At 47.9% G+C, this 22,465-nt stretch overlaps 2 protein-coding genes across 2 annotated transcripts in view; one reads left to right on the top strand and one right to left on the bottom strand.

Annotated features, from left to right (window-relative positions):
• PISD (phosphatidylserine decarboxylase) overlaps positions 1-22,465 on the top strand; it is a 356,590-nt gene that overhangs the window by 27,894 nt on the left and 306,231 nt on the right. The gene's annotated exons all lie outside the window — the stretch shown is intronic.
• The window catches only part of SFI1 (SFI1 centrin binding protein), a gene marked incomplete at its 5' end in the record, with an annotated part of 71,863 nt that overhangs the window by 10,192 nt on the left and 39,206 nt on the right, over positions 1-22,465 (bottom strand). The window contains 6 exons of the mRNA XM_049789039.1: positions 2,574-2,650; positions 3,053-3,148; positions 5,426-5,501; positions 6,347-6,513; positions 7,254-7,335; positions 15,745-15,875. Of these exons, the coding sequence (XP_049644996.1) occupies positions 2,574-2,650; positions 3,053-3,148; positions 5,426-5,501; positions 6,347-6,513; positions 7,254-7,335; positions 15,745-15,875 (629 nt within the window). The remainder of the gene's footprint in view (positions 1-2,573; positions 2,651-3,052; positions 3,149-5,425; positions 5,502-6,346; positions 6,514-7,253; positions 7,336-15,744; positions 15,876-22,465) is intronic.

Here is a 22,465-nt window from a genome sequence, read left to right as displayed (position 1 = left end):
TTGGTCCTGGATCGGCTTCTTGCAAGGCAAATGCCGCTGTGCTATCTCTCCGGGCCCCATCTACTGATTTTTCACTTAAAAAATTTTTGTAGGGCTAGAGAGATAGCATGGAGATAGGGTGTTTGCCTTGCATGCAGAAGGACGGTGGTTCAAAACCCGGCATCCCATATGGTTCCCCGAGCCTGCCAGGAGTGATTTCTGAGTATAGAGTCAGGAGTAACCCCTGAACGCTGCTGGGTGTGACCCAAAAAAAAATTTTATTTTTGTAGAGGCTGGTGCAGTGGCGCAAGGGGTAAGGCATCTGCTTTGCCCCTGTTAGCCTAGGACAGACTGCGGTTCAATCCCCCAGCGTCCCATATTGTTCCCCAAGCCAGGAGCGATTTCTGAGCCCATAGTCAGGAGTAACCCCTAAAACAAAGGTGTGGCCCCAAAACAAAAACAAAACAATTTTTGTAGTTTCTAGGCTACATCAGGTGGTCCTTGAGGCTCATACCTGGCAGCACTTGGGGGCCATATGCAGCAATCAGATCAAAGCTGGGTCAGCTGTGTGCAAGGCAAATGAGCTGCTGTACTATCACTCTGGTCCCCCTGTTTATTTCTATTATAAAAAACATACTTTATTTTGGAAATGACTCCTGGCAGTGTTTGGGGGAACCCTAGGGGTTGCCGGAGAACAAACTAGGGCAAGTCCCCTGCCCACTGTACTATTGCTCTGGTGCCATATCAGTTTATTTCTTCACTGTGTTGTTTGCTTGTTTTGTGGTGCTAAGGATCAAACCCAGAAAACTAAATATGCAAGACAAATATTTGACCACTGAGCTCCATCCTTCATCACTTGATTTATTTATTGTACTTAAAGGGGACACTGATGGGGATATGCTTGACAGTTCTCAGGGGCCACGAAGGTCATGCTTGGTGGTGCTACATGGTGCTGGGGGATAGAACTCAGAGCCTTACACAAGAAAGGCATAGTGCTCCATCACCTAAGTCACAAACTCAGCTTTATTTTACACACTTAAATTTGTAGTGCTGGGGACTGAACCCAAGTCTCATGCATGCAAGATTAGTGCTTTATTAAAGAGCCCATTTCTGGCCCCCATTTCCGTTTGTTTTTGGACCATACTAGGTTGTGCTGAGGGCTTATTCCTGGCTCTGCACTCAGGGATTACTCCGCATGGAGCTAAAAAAAAAAATCATATGAGGAGTCAGGATCAAACCCAAGGTAGCTATGTACAAGCAAGTACCTGACCTGCTGTACCACCTCTTGAGATCCTGCCTTTTTTTGTGGTGCCAGGGATCAAACTCGGGCCTCAGGCAAAGGAGCTATGTCCTTTACTGGAGGAGCATTTCACAGGAGCCTGAGGGAGTTGAAAGTATCCAATGTTCACAAGGAAACCAGAGAGGAGTCTCAGCAGTTAAGCACATCACTGCATGTTTGAGGTCCTGGATTTAATGTACCAAGAGGTCTTGGGTTTAATGTACTGGAAAAGGAAGAAAGAAAAGAGTCAGGTCCTTAAGACCTACTGGCAAAGGCAGCTTGGAACAGTGCGTGCTAACTAAGTTCAGGGCAAGGAAAAGAAAGAGTGGGATGAGGAAATGACTCCAGAGGTTGGCTTGGCAAGGGCTGAATGGCAAGCTCAGGAGGGAGTGGGAGCTTATCAGAGTGGAGGGAGCAGAATAAGAGACCTGCCGATGTGGGAGAGATGCATATGGCCCTAGAGGCTGAGGATGACTTTGGGGGTGGCAAGGCACCTGCAGAGCAAGCAGAGGCACCCCTGACTAGGCCGAGAGAGAAAGCGTATCTTGCTTCTGGGGGGGCCAGAGTAGATAGTAGAGCAAGGTAGGTAGGGTGTTGAATTGTATGCAGCCAACCTGGGTTCAAGCCTTGGCACCACCAAGTCATTGCCTGGAGTGATCGCTGAGTGACGAGCCAGGTGTATCCTCAAAACTAAAAAAACTGGGGGCCGGAGAGATAGCACAGTGGTAGGATGTTTGCCTTGCATGCAGGAGGACGGTGGTTTGAATCCCAGCATCCCATATGGTCCCCCGAGCCTGCCAGAGGCGATTTCTGAGCGTAGAGCCAGGAGTAACCCCTGAGCGCTGCCGGGTGTGACCCCCTTACCCCCCAAAAAAACCTAAAAAAATCGGGGGCTGGAGTGATAGCACAGTGGTAGGGTGTTTGCCTTCCATGTTGCCGACCCGGGATGGACCTGAGTTCGATTCCCGACATCCCATATAGTTCCCTAAGCCAGCCAGAAGAGATTTCTGAGTGCAGAGCCAGGAGCAATCAGAGTGGCCCAAAAACAAAATAAACAAACAAGCAAAACACAGGTCTGGAGCTGGAGAGGAAGCAGATCAGGGCTCTGTAGGGTAAGTCAGGAGAGAGGAGCAGAAGCAAGATCAGCAGCAGAGATCTCCAAGGCACACACCACCCAGCAGGGACTGAAGTACCTGCATGGAACCAGCTGCCACTGAAGCCCCTGAAGTCCCTGCAGAAGCCACAACCCTTACGCTTCAGCAGCTGCAGGAAAGCTTCCTCAGCCCACATGGCCTCAGAAACCAGTGTCACTCACCGCAGTAGCTGCCTCTTGTGCTGGTGCTCCCTGGCTGCCACCTCCTGGAGGATGTGCTGCACCCCTTGCTGGTAGATCTGCAGAGAGAGAAAGACTGGAGGCTGCTCAGGACCCCCTTTGTCCTACCCCCAAGCAGGCCTCATGCATGGGCTCTGAACAGGGCCTGAGAGGCCCAGTACCCCAACACAGAGGGTGAGAAAAGGATGAAAGCCAGAGCCAGGGGCTGAAAGGAGAGGACAGTCCTCTGTGAGCCAGACAAAGGCCTCTGATGGGGAAGGAACCACTTTGATCAGGGAGTTGGTGCTCCCAGACAGCACTAGTTTTCATTTTGAGGTGCCGGTTCAAAGCCCCTTGGTACTGTGATTCACTGGCCCGGAGACTTGCCCCAATGGAGGGGTTTTGGGCTGGGGATAGGCTGGAAGAACAAGGAAGGGAAATCAAGTCTCCGGCACTGTCTCACACCCTCCAGCAGTGCCTACCCTCCAGGCATGGAATGTCCGGTGCAGCAGGATGCGCTGGTGATGCAGCTCAGCCTGAAGCTGCTTCTCCCACTCTGCACCCCGAAGAGCCAGGCACTGTGGAGAGAGGAGGAGGTCAACTGAGAGGGGCACAGGGCAGTAGAGGTGGAGCTGGGACCAGCCAGTCACTGCTATGCTCTGTGTGAGCTTGGAAAGGTATTTAACCGGGAGGCCAGGCTTCCCTGTGTATAACTAGGTACCTCCTGGGGATTCTGAAGGTCAAAAAGCAAAAATAAAGCCAGAGAAATAGTACAGTGGTCAGGTTACTTGCCTTCACATGGCTGACCTTGGTACAACCCTCATCACTGTCTGGCCCACTGAGCTTTTTTTTTTGGTTTTTGGGTCACATCCAGCAGTGCTCAGGGGTTACTCCTGGCTATCTGCTCAGAAATAGCTCCTGGCTGGCACAGAGGACCATATGGGACGCTGGGATTCGAACCAACCACCTTAGGTCCTGGATCGGCTGCTTGCAAGGCAAACACCGCTGTACTATCTCTCTGGCCCCGAACCACAGACCTGTACACAAGGCAAATGCCTTACCTCCATGCTATCTCTCTGGCCCCCCCACTGAGTATTCTAAGGAGTGATCCCTGAGCATCAAGCCAGAAGTAACCTCTGCCTGAACATATTGAGTAGGGAGTGAAAGGGAGAGGAAGGAGAGGAGAGAGAAGCATGTCTAATTTAGGGTAAATGATCTAGCAATGTTAATTCTTTTTTGTGTATTGGGTCACACCCTGCTGCGCTCAGGGGTTACTCCTGGCAGGCTCAGGGGAACATATGGGATGCCAGGAATCGAACTGAGGTCTGTCAGGGTTAGCCGCGTACAAGATAAGCGCCCTACCATTATGCTCTCACTCTAGCCCTGTTATGTTAATTCCTTTTGTTGTTTATTGCTACATTTGGGGTATTCAGGGTTACTCTTTTTTTTTTTTTTTTGGTTTTTGGGCCACACCCTGTGACGCTCAGGGGTTACTCCTGGTTATGCGCTCAGAAGTTGCTCCTGGCTTCTTGGGGGACCATATGGGACGCCGGGGGATCGAACCGCGGTCCGTCCTAGGCTAGCGCAGGCAAGGCAGGCACCTTACCTCCAGTGCCACCGCCCGGCCCCCAGGGTTACTCTTAACTCTGTACTTAGGGATTACTCCTGGTAGTACTCAGGGAACCATATGTGATGGAACCTGGGTTGACTGCAAGCAAGGCAAATGCCCTACTAGCTGTAGGGTGTTTACCATGCATGCAGCAGACCCAGGACGGACCCAGAACCCAGTGGTTCAAATCCACACATCCCATATGGTCCCCCAAGTCTACCAGGAGCAATTCCTGAGCACAGAGCCAAGAGTAACCCCTTAGTGTTGCCGGGTATGACCCTAAATAAATAAATAAATAAATAAATAAATAGTTTTTTGATTTAGGGGCAACACTTGATGGTGCTTGGGAGCTACTCCTATCTGTTCAGGGACAGCTACTGGAGGTGCCCAGGATCAAATCCAGGCCTCAGCATTACTGAGTTATGTTATAAATATTTTGGGGTGGGGTGGGGGGCTTAAACATTTTTACAGGATGCCTATACATGGTTACATGCGTAACTTTATTTTTTTTTTTTGGGCCACACCCGTTTGACGCTCAGGGGTTACTCCTGGCTATGCGCTCAGAAATCGCCCCTGGCTTGGGGGGACCATATGGGACACCGGGGGATCGAACCGAGGTCCTTCCTTGGCTAGCGCTTGCAAGGCAGACACCTTACCTCCAGCGCCACCTACCCGGCCCGTAACTTTATTTTATTGATTTATTTTAGGGGTCTTGGGGACCATATCTGGAGGTGCTAAGGAGTCCCTCATTGGAGATACTCAGGGACAGAACACAGGCCTCCTGCATGTGCTCAGCCCACTGAGCTCTCTCTCTGGCCCCACAAATAAGGAATTTGAGATTAGGTTCCAGGGAAAACAGACTAACACCTAAGACAACAGGACTCTCATGGGCTGTGTTAGCCCATAAGAGTTATCTTATCATGAGGCCCGAGTGGTGATGTAAGCAAGAGGGCATTTGCATTGCACGTGCTAACCCAAGATGGACAGCGGTTCAATCCCCCGGCATCCCATATGGTCCCCCAAGCCAGGAGCAATTTCTGAGCACATAGTCAGGAGTAACCCCTGAGTATCACTGAGTATGGCCCAAAAGCCCCCCCAAAAAAGTTATCTGCTTCCTTACCTGCAGAGCAGGTGGTGGCTGCCACAGGCGGCTATGTGGCACCCATCTGTCCACTCTGAGTCATGCTGGCACACAGCCTCCCTTGGCTGCATGCCACAGGCAGCACCTGCCCTGATCAGGCCTTACCTCTCTCCATCTGTTCCAGGCCGAACACAGGAGTCGTGCTGAGTGGAATTCCACAGCTAGCACCTGGCCCATCTTCCTGCGGAGACAGTCAGAGCCCAGCACTGCAGGTCAGAGCCAACACCCACCTCCCTATGGGTCTCTTTATAGCTGTGGGCTCCTTCCTAGTGATTCTCAAGTCAGTGGGGTGTCAAGGTTTTCTCTGAAGAGCTATCAAATGAGCTGGGTTCTCCTCCCAGGAGAATATCAAGTCATCAAATGTTTGCAGACAGTATCGCAGGGCCCCATGTGCCTGTGAGGTTTAGGCATGTGCTTGAGGTTAAATGTGGGGTGGGAGGTCTTCAGGGCAGAGTGGATATAAAGTGGCACCGAAGCAGAACAATGTTTACAGAGATGGTCTGCCCTCTCCCACCACCCCCAACCATGTGATGTAATAAAAAATTGCCACAACCAGTCCCTGAGTCAGTCATCTCAATTGGCTCCCAAGCAGGAAGCAGGATACAGTGACAGGATCTCTGGCCCACAGACAATGCCTGTCCCCAGGATGCCCAGGATCCTGCTGTCTCAGCCTTGGTTTTGTGGATTGTTTCAGGTTGAGTTTCTGGACATAAAAACTAAAACCTCGGCCAGAATGACCCTCCAGACCAGGGGTCCTCAAACTTTTTAAACAGGGGGCCAGTTCACTGTCCTTCAGACTGTTGGAGGGCCAGATTATAGTAAAAACAAAAATTATGAACAAATTTCTATGCACACTGCATATATCTTATTTAGAAGTGAAGAAACAAAATGGGAATAAATTCAGTATGTGGCCCACGGGCTGTAGTTTGAAGACCCCTGCTCCAGACAGTCCTTTACTAATGCTGCTGTTCCTTTCCAAGGCTGCCAGCGATGGAAAAAGATCCTGAGGCAGAACTAGCCACTCACTCTGTGCTGTGCCCATGAGCATGCTCTGACCAGATGCAGAAAGCCTTGCTGAGCTGCACATGACGGTGGTGGGCACAGGCCACAGCTTGCCATTGCTGTGCTGCTGTCTTCTGGTGCCACACAGACCAGGATCTTTGGAGAAGCTGCCGCTCTGCATGAAGGATCGCCTATAGCAGGACAAGAGGGAGAGAATGGAGCTGCAGTAATAGTACAGCAGGGAGGGAGCCTACCTTGCACACTGCCAACTTGGGTTTGATCTTCAACATTCCATATGGTCGCCTGAGCCTGCCAAGAGTAATTCCTGAGTGCAGAGCCAGAAGTAGCTTTTTTTGGTGTAACCAAAAAAGAAAAACAAGGGGCCAAAGCAATAGCACAGTAGGTAGGATGTTTGCCTTATACGCAGCCAATGCAAGTTCGATCCCCAGCATCCTATATGGTACCCTGCCAAGACCCCTCCCCCAATAAAAAAGGGAGTGAGTGGGGCCAGAGGAGAGATAGAATGAAGGTAAGGTGTTTGCCTTGCATGCAAAAGGATGGTGGTTCAAATCCTAAGCATCCCGAGCCTGCTAGGAGCGATTTCTGAGTGTAGAGCCAGGAGTAACCCCTGAGTGCTGCCGGGTGTGACCCAAAAACCAAAGAAAAAGGGGGGGGGTGAGTGAATAGACTGTCCAGAATTCAAGAAAAAAGTTAGAAATCAAAGAAGAGGGAAGAGCCCTCAGGCCACAAAGAATCTGCCCATCAATAAACTTCACTAACAGATAATAGATGCCCCCAGCCATGGCCCTGGGCTCTGAATCCACGCAAAGACAGGATGCCTGTCCTTCAGAGTGGGTCCAGGTAGTAAGTGCAAAAGCTTGTGACAGGTACCACCTGTCTTGGGTGTACCTTACTCAAGGAAGTCACCTACCATTCTCTCTGCCAAACGGTATTCTTGATGCTGAAACATCTTCTGATACCAACTGGTGAACATTTGTTTCTTTACCATCTTCCTAAAAAAAAAAATCAAGAATAACAAACAAACAAACAATAAAAGGACTTAAAAATAAAACAGCTTGGGGCCAGAGACATAGTATATCACAAGGTACTTGATGCAGACAGCCAACCCAGGTTTGATCTCTGGCTTCCCATATTTGTTCCCCAGAGCACTACCAGGGATGGCCAAAAATAGAAAGAATGATTTGAAGGGAGAGAAAGAGAGGAAATACATGTTCAAGGGAGAACACTAAAAACTCTTGACTCCTCGGGCCCGGAGAGATACCACAGCGGCATTTGCCTTGCAAGCAGCCGATCCAGGATCAAAGGTGGTTGGTTCGAATCCCAGTGTCCCATATGGACCCCCGTGCCTGCCAGGAGCTTTTTCGGAGCAGACAGCCTGGAGTAGCCCCTGAGCACCGCCGGGTGTGGCCCAAAAACAAAAATAAAAACAATAACAAAAAAAAAAACTCTTGACTCCTATATTACACTATTTATAGAAAAAAATCGGGCCCGGAGAGATAGCACAGCGGCGTTTGCCTTGCAAGCAACCGATCCAGGACCAAAGGTGGTTGGTTGGAATCCCGGTGTCCCATAGGGTCCCCCGTGCCTGCCAGGAGCTATTTCTGAGCAGACAGCCAGGAGTAACCCCTGAGCACCGCTGGGTGTGGCCCAAAAACCAAAAAAAAAAAAAGAAAAAAAAAGAAAAAAATCAAAGTAGTCATAGATCTAAAGTAAATGCTAGAACTACAAAGTTTGATTCCCACCAAAACTAAAAACAAAAATCCTCAAAGCCCCCAAATCCAAAAGTATAAAAGTATACTACATTGGGCCCGGAGAGATAGCACAGCGGTGTTTGCCTTGCAAGCAGCCGATCCAGGACCAAAGGTGGTTGGTTCGAATCCCGGTGTCCCATATGGTCCCCTGAGCCTGCCAGGAGCTATTTCTGAGCAGACAGCCAGGAGTAACCCCTGAGCACCGCCGGGTGTGACCCAAAAAACCAAAAAAAAAAAAAAAAAGTATACTACATTAAAAGTATAAAGTTGGGGCCGGAGAGATAGCATGGAGGCAAGGCGTTTGCCTTTCATGCAGGAGGTCATCAGTTCGAATCCCGGTGTCCCATATGGTTCCCCGTGACTGCCAGGAGCAATTTCTGAGCCTGGAGCCAGGAATAACCCCTGAGCACTGCCGGGTGTGACCCAAAAACCACAAAAAAAAAAAAAAAAAAAAGTATAAAGTTTTCAGAGAAAATATATTTTAATATATTGGAGTAGACAAGTACTTCTTAAGAGGAGCCCCAAATAATCATAAAAGAAAATAACTGGGGGGCTGGAGCAATGGTGCAGCGGTAGGGCATTTGCCTTGCACGCTGCTAACCCAGGACGGACCATGTTTCAATACCCCAAAACCCCATATGGTTCCCCCAAGCCAGGGGCGATTTCTGAGCACACAGCCAGGAGTAACCCCTGAGCATCAATGGGTGTGGCCCAAAAACAAAAAAAAAAAAAAAAAAAAGAAAGAAAGAAAGAAAGAAAGAAAGAAAGAAAGAAAGAAAGAAAGAAAGAAAGAAAAAGAAACTGGCTGGGGCTGGAGCAACAGCACAGCAGTAGGACATTTGCCTTGCACATGACCAACCTGGATTCAATCTCTAGTATCCCATATGGTCCCCTAAGTGATTCCTAAGTGCAGAGCCAGGAATAATCCCTAAGCACAACCCAAAAATCCAAAGACCAAACAACAACAACAACAACAACAACAACAACAAACACTGCTAGAAGGGTTGGAGCTACAGTACAGGAAGGAAGGAAGGAAGGAAGGAAGGAAGGAAGGAAGGAAGGAAGGAAGGAAGGAAGGAAGGAAGGAAGGAAGGAAGGAAGGAAGGAAGGAAGGAAGGAAGGAAGGAAGGAAGGAAGGAAGAGAAAGAAAAGATTGATTCAAAACTTGTCTGGCATTGAAAAAAAGTCAGATGAAAGCCAGATAAAGCCAGCTGCAAGGAAACACAGCTTCTCCCAAGATCAGCGTAAACCTGCTTGAACACCTCAGAAGCTTCCTTTCACCTGAGATGCCCTTAGATAGGCTTTCCAGTTTCCATCTTCCCCTGAGGCTACAGAATCTCAGATTCTCATTTCTCCTGATCTTGCCCCAGCAAGCAGTAGAAACAGCAACATTTCAGGAACAGAACACTGTTCCCTCGTTCGTTCCCTCCCTCCCTCCTTCCCCATCCCATATTATTTTGGGCCATGCCTGGCAGTGCTTAGGGGCTTCTCCCTGTGGGTTCAGGGTTCACTCCACACTGTTCAGGGGATCATGTGCATGGTGCAAGAATCAGGCTCAACTTCACAAGAGCAAAGCAGATGATTCACCCCTAAATAATCTAAATGATGTAGGCAAACTCCTCAAGATCTTTAGAGGGAAAAGCCGAAAAGCCTCACCATCCTCACAAACCCTGCCCTCTGACAGAGCTCCTCTGGAATTCCTCCTTTTGAACCACAAGGGACTAGGTCAAACTATATCGAACCACCAAAATTCTCATATCTGCTAGAGGAAGTAAGCAAGAATAAAATCACCTAAAGAAATGAACCATTTGCTGGAGCGATAGCACAGCAGTAGGGCATTTGCCTTGCACGCGGCTAACCCCGGACAGACTCAGGTTCGATTCCTGGCATCCCATATGTTCCCCGAGCCTGCCAAGTAGAGAGCCAGGAGTAAACCCCTGAGCATGGCCAAAAATCCAAAAAAAAAAAAATTCTATGTAATCTATGATCCAGAAGGATCAACCCAAGGACCAGAAACAGTACAAGATATAAGGTCTTTGCCTTGAAAGCTAAGGTGACTCCTGAGCACCGAGCCAGAAAAAACTCCTAAGCACTGCTGGGTGTGGCCCACCCCTTGTCTCCATCCTCCACTTCAAACTTGTCAAAAAATCACTATGCCTACCACAGGGCCCGGAGAGATAGCACAGCGGTGTTTGCCTTGCAAGCAGCCGATCCAGGATCAAAGGTGGTTGGTTTGAATCCCGGTGTCCCATATGGTCCCCCGTGCCTGCCAGGAGCTATTTCTGAGCAGACAGCCAGGAATAACCCCTGAGCAACGCCGGGTGTGGCCCAAAAACCAAAAAAAAACAATCACTATGGAGGGGCCAAAGAGATAAAACAGCGGGGAAGGCATTTGCGTTGCATGCAGAAGAGTGGTGGTTCGAATCCCGGCATCCCATATGGTCCCCTGAGCCTGCAGGGGGCGATTTCTGAGCATAGAGCCAGGAGTAACCCCTGAGCACTGCCGGTGTGACCCAAAAACAAAACAAAACAAACCACAATGGAGGGCCAGAGCAGTGGTGCATGTGGTAGGGTGTTTGTCTTGCACTCGGCTAACCTAGGATGGACCGTGGTTTGATCCCTGGGAGTCCCATATGGTCACCACAAGCCAGGGGTGATTTCTTTTTTTGTTTTGTTTTGTTTTGTTTTCGGGCCACACCCGTTTGATGTTCAGGGGTTACTCCTGGCTAAGCGCTCAGAAATTGCCCCTGGCTTGGGGGGACCATATGGGACGCTGGGGGATCGAACCTCGGTCCTTCCTTGTCTAGCGCTTGCAAGGCAGACACTTTACCTCTAGCGCCACCTCACCGGCCCCTCCAGGGGTGATTTCTGAGTATAGAGCCAGGATCCCCTGAGTGTCACCGGGTGTGACCCAAAAACAAACAAACAAAAAATCACTATGGGGGGGCCAAGAAATAGTACTGCAATAGAAAGTTTGCTTGCATGTGGCCGACCCTGGAGGAACCCTGTTTGATTCCCAGCATCCCATATGGTCCCCCAGCCTGCCAGGGGCAATTTTGGAGTGCAGAGGCCAGGAGTAACCCCTGAGCACTGCTGGGTATAGCTTAAAAATCAACCAATAAATCAATAAAATAAAGTTTTTTTAAAAAAATCAGTATGGGGTCTGGAGCAATAGCACAGTGATAGGGCGTATGCCTTGCATGTGGCTAATCCAGGTTCAATCCCCAGTGTCTCATATGGTCCCCAGGTTTGATCCTCAGCATCTCATATGGTCCCATGAGCCTGCCAGGAGCGATTATTGAGTGCAGAGTAACACTTGAGTGGCACTGAGTGTGGACCCCAAAACAAACTCCTTCCCCCTCACCAAAAAAAAAATCAAGTATGAAGTGATAGAACAGCAGGTAGGGCTTTTGACCTGCATGAGGCCAACCTGAGTTTCATTCCCTCATCCCATCTGGTCCCCTGAGCCTACCAGGCTCCAGAGTGTAGTGCCAGGAGCAACCTCTGAGCAACACTGGCTGGGGCCCAAAAACAAATGAGGGCCAGAGAGATAGCACAGTGATAGGGTGTTTGCCTTGCATGTGGCCAACATAGGACAGACCTCTGTTGGATTCCCGGCATCCCATAAGGTCCCCCAAGCCTGCCAGAGCCAATTTCTGAGTGCAGAGCCAGGAGTAACTAACCCCTGAGCACCGATAGGTGTGATACAAAAACAAAACAAACAAATGAAAAAAAAACCAAGTATTTGGCTAGAGCAATAGTACAGCAATTAAGGTGCTTGCCTTGTACACGGCTGACCCAGGTTCAATCCCTTGCACATATAAGGCCCTCTGCCTGCCAGGATTGATTCCTGAGCACAGAGCCAAGAGTAAGCCCTGAGCACTGCCAGGTATAGCCTCAAAACAAACATATGAAGTAGGGACCAAAGAGACAGTTCAGAGGGCTGAGCACATGCTTTGCAAATGGGGTTGCCCAGATTTGAGTTCTAGAACCACCAGGTCCCCCAATCACCTGCAGGAACAATCTCACAACAGTCACGAGTAGCCCCAAGCATTGCCAGAAATGGCTCCAAACTTCACACACAAATCAAAGCAATGATGACTTACTTTCTTTATTTCACTAGACAGCTAATAAATTCTCATTTTTAATCATAATTCATAATCCAACTAGAAATTCTATCTGTATTCCTAGGTGTAAGTTCTGCCAACCAACCTAGAATCAGGTAGAGAGCTGCTCTAGGCTTGTGTTCCATTCCCAACACTGCAGGCCTTCCCCAGCATGGAACAGCTCCTGGTGGCTCCCAGGACACTGGCCAAAAGAATCCTAGACATATGGAAAGATGGAGCATCTATGGTTGAGGGAGATAAGACAGGGTTGGGGTACATGCCTGGGGTATGTGCCCACCCTGGTCTGCCAACCCTGGCACACAGAACCTCCTGCTCAGCATCACTGATGAAATCCTGCTGGCTCCAGCACCACAGGGACAGAGCAGCCATATCCTCAGGCTCTACATGAACCTGCTGGCCTAGATGGCTGCGAATCTGGGAGTGGCCCCTAAGCATCACTGGGAAGCACCCCTCAATACAGGACTTACAGGGCCCAGAGAGATGGCACAGCAGGTAGTGTTTACCTAGCACATGACCACCCTGGGTTTGGTTCCTGAAACCACATATGGTCCCCTAAACCCTCTGAGAACTATCCCTGAGCACTGAGCCAGGAGTAAACCCTAAGCACTGCTTACCCCTTCCTCCCACCAAAAAAAAAAAAAGTATATTTATTTTAAACCTTTTGTTTGTTTGTTTGTTTGTTTTTTGCTTTTTGGAATATATCTAGCAGTGTTCTGCACTCAGATCACTCCTAATGATGCTCAGGGCATCACTTCTTTCTTCCCCCTCATATCTTTAGAAATAAGCTTCAATAGGAGTTGGTGTGATAGCACAGCGGTAGGGTGTTTGCCTTGCACACAGACAACCCAGGACAAATGAGGGTTCAATTCCCAGCATCCCAAATGGTCCCCTGTGCCTGCCAGGAGCGATTTTTGAGCGTAGAGCCAGGAGTAATCCCGAGTGCCACTGAGCGGGGCCCAAAAACAACGAAGAAGAAGAAGAGGAGGAGGAGGAGGAAGAGGAGGAGGAGGAGGAAGAAGAGGAGGAGGAGGAGAAGGAGGAGGAGGAGGAGGAGAAGGAGGAGGAGGAGGAGGAGGAGGAGGAGAAGGAGGAGGAGGAGGAGGAGGAGGAGGAGGAGGAGGAGGAGGAGGAGGAGGAGGAGGAGAAGGAGGAGGAGAAGGAAAGAAGTTTCAATAAAAACTATCTTGCTTCAAAAAAAATTGCCTCTTTTGGATGTGGTTTTTGTAATCAGGGAAATTCCAAATACTTTATTTTATTTATTTATTGGTTTTGGGCCACACCTGGCTATGTTCAGGGCTTACTCCTGGCTCTGCACTGAAAAATCACTCCTCGCAGGCTTGGATGACCATATGGGATGCTGGGGATCAAACCTAGGTCAGCTACATACAAGGCAAACACCCACTGTGTTATCATTCTGGTCCCAGGGAGATATACTTTAAACCTCGGTATGCTACTTAGTGGTTGTATTAAATAGGCAAACCATTTGTCATTTTGATCTCTCAGTACTGCTATGAGAGGAAATTATTGATGAAAATGGTGATGCTGTCATAGCAGATGAGCTTAAAGGTTTGGTTCCCTTCTCCCACATCACAACGTTCACACAGCAGCAGATTGCAATGAATGATTAATGCTTTCTTCATTATATTCCACCATCATTTGCATCAATGAATTGCTGTGAGCCATACTGTTCCTGTAGAAGCTAAAAAAGATGCAGCTCTGCTGCTTTGTCTATCCTAGTTCTGTTGAAAGCTATAATTTCAAGGTTTTTCAAAAGTGAAGGATTTGGAAGATGGCTCAAGAGCTTTGAGAGTGAAAGTCCTGGATTGGATCCAAGACTGTGCCTAGTGCCGAGTACCACTGGATGAGACGCCAACAATCTTCACCTCCAGAAAACCTGTATAAGGACCCAGGTGATAGCTTAGTGGCTCAGAGTGCCTGCCTTGAAAGTTTAAGGCTATCTTCAATCCCTGGTGCCACCACGTGTAATAAAAGCATGTTCCAAATGTCTCTGGCAGTTTTACTGTACATGATCTCTGGGGCTAAAGTAATTTCTGGTTGAAATGTGGTTAAGATGTACAAGTATCACCGAAGGGTCCAACCCTGATGAGCATAAAAACTAAAAAGATGTGCGAGAGGGCTGGAGAGACAGTATAGGAGATGAGGCATTTGCCTTGCATGTGGCCACTTCAATACGGTTCATTCCGAACATGATATATGGTCCTCTAAGTGTTTCCAGGGGTCACTCTTAAGTACAGAGCCAAGAATGCCCTTGAATAACCCCAGGGTTTAAAAAAAAAAGTGGGGGGCCAGAGAGATAGCATGGAGGTAAGGCATTTGCCTTTCATGCAGAAGGATGGTAGTTCAAATCCCGGTATCCCATATGGTCCCCTGAGCCCGCCAGGGGCAATTTCTGAGCATAGAGCCAGGAGTAACCCTTGAGCGCTGCCAGATGTGACCCAAAAACCAAAAAAAAAGTGGGAGACAGAATGACAGCATAGCAGTAGGATGTTTGCTTTGCATGAGGCCAATCTGAGTTTGATTCCTGGCATCCCATATGGATCCCCAACCCTATCATGAGTGATTTCTGAGTGCAGAGCCATTAGTAACCAAAACAAAACAAAAAAGTGTTGAAGTCAAAGAAAGTGTAGTGGGTAAGGCACTTGTTTGCACACAGCTTACCCTGGTTTGATCCTTGGCATCCCAAATGGTCCCCCAAGCACTGCCAGGAGTGATTCCTGAACATCACCAGGTCTGACCCAAAAATAAATAAAAAAATTTTAATTTTAAAGGAGGGGGGCCAGAGTGATAGTACAGCAGGTAGGGCTGTACTTTGCCTTGCACATGGCCAACTCAGGTTCAATCCCCACCATCCCATATGTTCCTCAGTGCCTGCTAGGAATGATTTCTGAGCACAGAGCCAGGAGTAACCCCTGAGCCCTAATAGGTATGGCCCCCAAACAAAACAAACAAAAAGAAAATAATGTAAAGGAAGTATGATTCCTTATCAGCACTATCAGCAGAATGTACTTGAGCATCAGTAAGCACCACGGCTGTCAAGCAGGTGAGCACCACAACCAGAAGATGTGCCTCCTGACGAATACACAAAAGATCTGAGTGCCAGTCTGACATATGTAACATCATATGGTCATCACAACAATGAAAGAAAGGAAAAGGAGAAAAATGTGTTGTAGAACAGGAACCAAGCATTTTGGAGAAATCATATTCAAGAAAGCAATGCAAAATTCTATCTCTTTCTAATCTAGTGAATGGAGGGAGTTCACAATGGTTTGTAATGAGGTAAGTGGCAAACATCTCAGGCAAGTTTGAAAGTACTTGGCATGTAGATAGAGAAAGTTTTCCCAGGGGAAATCTTATCTTCCAGCTAGAATAAACCAATGGGCCCACATTACTGAGATACCAGGGAGAACAAAGGTTTGGGAGACAGAAAAGCAAAGCTTTGCGAATGGTCATGTGAGTGCAGAGCTCAACCTGAGATGCCTGCAGGTTCAGCTGTCTAGCATACCTGTGAAAAGTCGCTGCTCTCTCGCTGAGGAGACTCTCCTGCTGGTGCCACTGCCACATTGTCCTCCATGTTTGAAAGGCTGCAGGCAGGGCTCGCTGCTGAAAATAATTGTCTGCTTGGCTCTGCAGAAGCTGGAGTAAAATAATGAATGAGATACTTGTAATTTGCCTTTTATTAAATGACCCTTTAGAGTTCCACTTTTCTTTTCTTTTTTTTTTTTTTTCTTTTTGGGTCACACCCGGTGAAGCTCCTGGCTATGCTCTCAGAAATTGCTCCTGGCTTGGGGGACCATATTGGACGTTGGGGGATCGAAATGCAGTCCATCCTAGGTTAGCATGCGCAAGGCAAATGCCCTATCGCTTGAGCTACCGCTCCAGCCCCTGACGTTTCACTTTTTTTTGTTTTGGGGCCACACAACCGGCAAGTGCTCAGGTGTTACTCCTGGCTCTATGCTCAGAAATCACTCCTGGCAGGCTCAAGGGACCATATGGGATACCGGGATTCGAACCACCTTGCTTCTGCATGCAAGGCAAACCCCCTATCTCCATGCTATCTCTCTGGCCCTGAAGTTTCGCTCTTGACAAAAGATTGTTTCCTACACAAAATTGAGAAAAACTATTAAATTCATTATTTGGGGGGGGGGGGCTGGAGAGAGAATACCATGGTTAAGGTGCTTGCCTTGTATTTGGCTGATGCAGGTTTGATCCCTGGCACTCAGTCAATCCCCAGCACTCATATGTTCCCCTGAGCCATGCAAGGAGTGATTCCTGAGTACAGAGTTGCTTTAAATTTTTTTTGTGTGTGTGTTTTTTTGGGTCACACCCGGCAGTGCTCAGGGGTTATTCCTGGCTTCATGCTCAGAAATTGCTCCTGGCAGGCACGGGGGACCATATGGGGCGCCGGGATTCGAACCGATGACCTCCTGCATGGAAGGCTAACGCCTTACCTCCATGCTATCTCTCCGGCCCCCGCTTTAAATTTTTAATTATTTTAGTTTTGGGGTCATAACTGGTGATGCTCAGGAGTTACTCCTGGCTTTGCACTCAAGAATCACTCCTGGTGCTAATCAGGGGCCTATATAGGATACCAGGATTAAATTTGGGCTAGCTGCATGAAAGGCAAGCTCCTTATCTATGTACTATCTCTCTGCCACAGTTTTGAAATAGTTTGTTTTTTCTCTTTTGGGGATTTTGGGCCACACATGTTGGCACTCAGGTATTACTCCTGCCTCTGCGCTTAGAAATCGCTCCTGGCTCGGGGGACCATTTGGGATGCCGGGGATCGAACCCAAGTTCATCCTGGGTCAGCCACATGCAAGGCAAATGCCCTACCACTGTGTTATAGATATGACCCTTGAAATAGGTTTTTTTTGGTTTTTGTTTTCTGTGTGTGTGGTTTTTGGGTCACACCCGGCAGTGCTCAGCGGTTATTCCTGGCTCCATGCTCAGAAATTGCTCCTGGCAGGCATGGGGGACCATATAGGACGCATTTGAACCGATGACCTTCTGCATGAAAGGCAAACGCCTTACCTCCATGCTATCTCTCCGGCCCCTTAAAATAGTTTTTAATTACCTTATTACTGACTTACAATTTTATGGAATTTTGGGATTTTGCTTTATTCATTTATATGTATATAGCTGCCACAATTAAAAAAAGATCTCTCTCAGGGCCAAAGCGATGGCATAAGCAGTAAGGCATCTACCTAGGACAGACCGCAGTTCAATCCCCCCGAGTCCCATATGGTCCCCACGCTAGGAGCTATTTCTGAGAGCATAGCCATGAGTAACCCCTGAGCATCACCAGGTGTAGCCCAAAAACCAAAAAAAAAAAAAAAGGTCTCTCTCATATGTGGGAAATAAAAAAATATACAGGGCTAGAGTGATAGCACGGTGGGTAGGGGGTGTAACTTACACAACCCAGGTTTGATCTTGGTATACCATATGATTACCTATGCATTGCCAGGAATGACCCCTGAGTGCAGAGCCAGGAATAACCATGAGCACTGCTGGGTGTGGCCCCAAAAATAAACAAACCAAAAAAACATACATAAACTAAATACACATTTAGGAGTCAGAGTAATAGTACAGTGGACAGGGAATCTGCCTTGTATGCAGTCGATCTGGATTTGATCTCCTGGCATCCCATATAGTCCACTGAGCCTGCCAGGAGCAATTTCTGAGTGCAGAGCCAGGAGTATGCCTAGTCGTCTCTGGGTATGGCCCCTAAATCCCCCAAAATACAATTTATTTTTGGAGGTTGGGGTCTTTGGGCTATCCCAGAAGTGCTCAGGGCTTACTCTTGGTGAGTTTGGGAGGCCATAGGATGCCCATATGGTCCCCAAAGCTAGGAGCAATTTCTGAGTGCATAGCCAAGAGTAACCCCTGAGTGACACAGGGTATGGCCCAAAAACCAAAAAATAGAATAAGGAAAAATTATAGGGACTGGAGCAATAGCACAGCTGGTAGGTCATTTGCTTTGCACGTGGCTGACCTGGGTTCTATCCCTAGTATCCCATATGATTCCCTGAGCACTACCAGAAGTGATTTCTGAGTGCAGAGTCAGAAGTAATCCCTGAGTGCCACTGGGTATGGCCCCAAAACAAACAAAGAAAGAAGGAAAAATGAAAATCTCAACTATCTTGCTATAAAGATGACATATGGTGAATATCGTGGTATGCTGTTACTTTGCTGGGTAGGAGTATGTGATCTATATAGTCTCAATCTGCCCCTCTCAGTATCTCAGGCACAGACACCACATTACACACATAATTGTTCCAGTTATCTGTTGCTTTGCACAAAACTGTCCAGATACTTTGGTAAAGATAGGATCACTTTTTTTTTTCCTTTGTTTTTTGGGTCACACTCGGCATCGCTCAGGGGTTATTCCTGGCTCTATGCTAAGAAATTACTCCTGGCAGGCTCGGGGAACCATATGGGACATCAGGATTCAAACCGATGACCTTCTGCATGAAAGGCAAACGCCTTACCTTCATGCTATCTCTCCGGCCCCAGGATCACTTTTTTTTGGTCCTGCAATTTTATTGAGGTTCCATAAGTTACAATACTGTTGATGATCATTTTATGTGTACATTATTTTTTTAGGGGGGGCCCACACCCAGCAGTGCTCAGGGGTGATCCTGAACCACGGTCCGTCCTAGGCTAGCAAGGGCAAGGTAGATAGATGCCTTACGGCTTGTGCCACTGCTTCGCCCTAATTTTTCCTTCTTTATGTCTTCGTTTTGTTTTGTTTTGTTTTGTTTTGGGTCACACCCAGCAGCATTCAGGGATTACTCCTGGCTCTATGCTCAGAAAACGCTCCTGGCAGGCTTGGGGGACCATACGGGATGCCAGGATTCGAACCACCGTCCTTCAGTATGCAAAGCAAATGCCCTACCTCCGGGATTCAAACCACCGTCTTTTTGCATGCAAGGCAAACACCCTACCTCCATGCTATCTCTTTAGCCCTGTCTTTATGTCCTTTTATACTTCCCAAATTTCTACAGTCTATTCATTGGGGTCTTTTTTTTTTTGGGGGGGGGCACATCCGGTGACGCTCAGGGGTTACTCCTGGCTATGCGCTCAGAAATTACTTCTGGCTGGAGGACCATATGGGGGATGAACCGCGGTCCATCCTAGGCTAGTACAGGCAAGGCAGATACCTTACTGCTTGCATCACTGCTCCAGCTCCTATTCATTGATTTTTGGGGGGTTGGGCTTTGCATCCAGAGTTACTCCTAGCAGACTCAGGGGACATAATGGGATGCCCGGGAACAAACCTGGGTAGGCCACATGCAAGGCAAATGCCCTACTCACTGTGCTATTGTTCTGGCCCTATTCATTCTTTTTTTTTTTTCCCTTACTTTTTATTATGAGTATTTCCTCTTTTTTCTTTTCTTTTTTTTTTTGTTTTTGTTTTTTGGCCACACCTAGCAGTGTTCATGAGTTACACCTGACTCTGCACTCAGAAATCACTCCTGGCAGTTAGGGGATCATATGGGATGCTGGGGATGGAACCTGGCTTGGTTGTGGGGAAATGCCCTACCTATTGTGCTATCTCTTCAGCTCCCTTCTTTTCTACTTTGATTTTAGGGCACTGTATTGTGCCAGGGTTTGAACCTAGGTTTCCCACAGGCAAAGCATATGCTCCTGCTCTTTGAGCCATCTCTCCAGCCCTCAAATGTAAAAAAAGCAAAAACATCATGATAATGTACCATGCACCTTCAACACTTAGCAAAAAACTTGCCATGATTTATATATGACACTTTTTACAAAGAAAGAAACCTAGGGGCTGGAGAGATAGCATGGAGGTAGGACGTTTGCCTTGCATGCAGAAGGACAGTGGTTTGAATCCTGACATCCCATATGGTCCCGCAAGCCTGCCAGGAGTGATTTCTGAGCATAGAGCCAGGAGTAACCCCTGAGCACTGCCGGGTGTGACCCAAAATTCAAAAAAAAGGGGCCGGGCGGTGGCGCTAAAGGTAAGGTGCCTGCCTTGCCTGCGCTAGCTTTGGACGAACCGCGGTTCGATCCCCTGGTGTCCCATATGGTCCTCCAAGCCAGGAGCAACTTCTGAGCGCATAGCCAGGAGTAACCCCTGAGCGTTACTGGGTGTGGCCCAAAAGCCAAAAAAAAAAATTTTTTAACAATAATCAACAACAAAGCTGGAATTACTATTTTCTAAACCCAGGAGACCTTCAAAAGCAGATGGTGGGGGTCAGAGAATGGTACAACAGATGAGGCATTTGACTTGCATGCAGCTGGTCCAGGCCCAATTCCAGCACCCCATATGATCCCCTGAGTACTGCCAGAGATGCATAGCCAAAAATAAATCCTGAGCAACCCCAACTGTAGTCCAATAAAACCAAAGAAGAGTACTGGCCCTGGGCCTTTTGGCAGAGCTAGGTCACCATGTCAAAGAGTGTTCTCTCTCTTCTTTTTCTCTGTCTCTGTGTCTATCTGTCTCTGTCTCTCTCTCTCAGACTCTTTGACGCTTTTCCACTTTGGATAAATACAACCAACCTTTCAACCCTTGCACTCAGATTCTCTTTCCAGAACGCCTCTCAGCATTTGTTGAGCTAGCATTAAATGGCCTTAGAATACCAAGTGGCATTATCCTTTTAAAACAACTACATAATCCAAAGGGTCTTAAATAATGCAGCTCTCCAAGAACTTCTAGGATCAGAGGGAGGGTGACAGGAAATGAGCTGTGCCAAAATTCCTTAGTGTTCCTAGACTCTAAAAACTGATATGATCCTTGGGAAAATCTTTGAAGCAATTAATAGTTCATTTTTCTGTTACTTGTTTCACTTATCTAAATATCAGTTAGCACTTGCCCTATGCTAGCACTGAAGAGGATAAGCAGAAGGAACTCAAGGAAAGAGAAAACACCAGAGATGTGCAAGTACCAGGAGAGCATGAAGCACACTCAGGGAAAACTAGCAGCTTAGGACTGGAGTGATAGTACAGCGGATAAAGCACTTGCCTTGCACTTAGCAACCTGGGTTCGACCCCTGGCATCCCCTATGGTCCACGGAGTACCATTAGGAGTAATTCCTAAGTGCAGAGTCAGGAGTAGCCCCTGAACACTGCCAGGTGTGTCTCAAAGACAAAACAGAAGAAAAGCCAGCAGGTTAAATGACCAGAGTAGAGACGTGAAGAAACAGAGCTTAAAAGAAAATAGTCACATAAGTAAAATATTTGAATCCTCTCCTCAAATTACGAGAAACCATTCCAAATCTTGAGTCAGACTATAGCAGCAAAAGAAGGTAGAGGTAGAGAGGGCCGCAGAGAAAGATCCTAGGAAGAGGAGTCGGGTTTGTGTCTTTTCCATTGGCCAGGGCAGGCGTGGTGCCACTTCTGCTGCAATGCCCGTGCAGATGTCACCCATGCAACACATTCCCCTGGCCAAAATCTTTCCAGTTCATCTATTCCAGTCACCACAGCTGGCCTGCAAGACCACACGTACCTGGCTCCAAGTGCTAAATGACAAGCCGTGTGTTTTATCTGACTTGTTCCCTGAGTACTCACTATGGCATGTGTGGTGTAGCTGCTTTAATAGTTTATTTATTTATTTATTTTGTTTTTTTGGGGCCACACCCGGCAGTGCTCAGGGGTTCCTCCTGGCTCTATGCTCAGAAATCGCTCCTGGCAGGCTCGGGGACCATATGGGATGCCGGGATTCGAACCACCATCCCTCTGCAAACTCCCTACCTCCATGCTATCTCTCGGCCCTAATAGTCTTTCTTTAATAGAGCTAAATTCTTCTTTCTCTCTTTTATTTTTAAAGGGTGTGGATGAGGCCACACCTGGCAGTGATCAAGGCTTACTCCTAGCTCTGTGTTCAGCTTCACTCCTAGTGGTACTCTGGGTACTATACTGCAATACCTGGGATTGGCCTGGGGCCAGCCTTGTGCAAGGCAAGAGCTTTAACCTATCTGTCCCAGCCATCCATTTTCCTTCTCATTGTGTCTTTACCAGTTTGTCAGCCTAATCTCCACTCCCACCTCCAGGAGCGACAACATCATCTATGGTCACACATGCCCCTGAATGTGAACTCAAAGGAAATACATTTGAGCACTGTCCAGCACCATCTCTTCCTAGTTGGACCACTAAGACCTCTTGGCAGAGGATTTTTTCCAAGAATCTTTCTTAAAAGAAAAAAAGGGGGGGGGGCAGAGAGATAGCATAGAGGTAGGGCATATGCCTTCAGAAGAATGGTGGTT

This window comes from Suncus etruscus, chromosome 15 (genome assembly GCF_024139225.1).
Source record: "Suncus etruscus isolate mSunEtr1 chromosome 15, mSunEtr1.pri.cur, whole genome shotgun sequence".
Taxonomy (NCBI): Eukaryota; Metazoa; Chordata; class Mammalia; order Eulipotyphla; family Soricidae; genus Suncus; species Suncus etruscus.
This window is presented reverse-complemented; position numbering and strand designations above follow the sequence as displayed.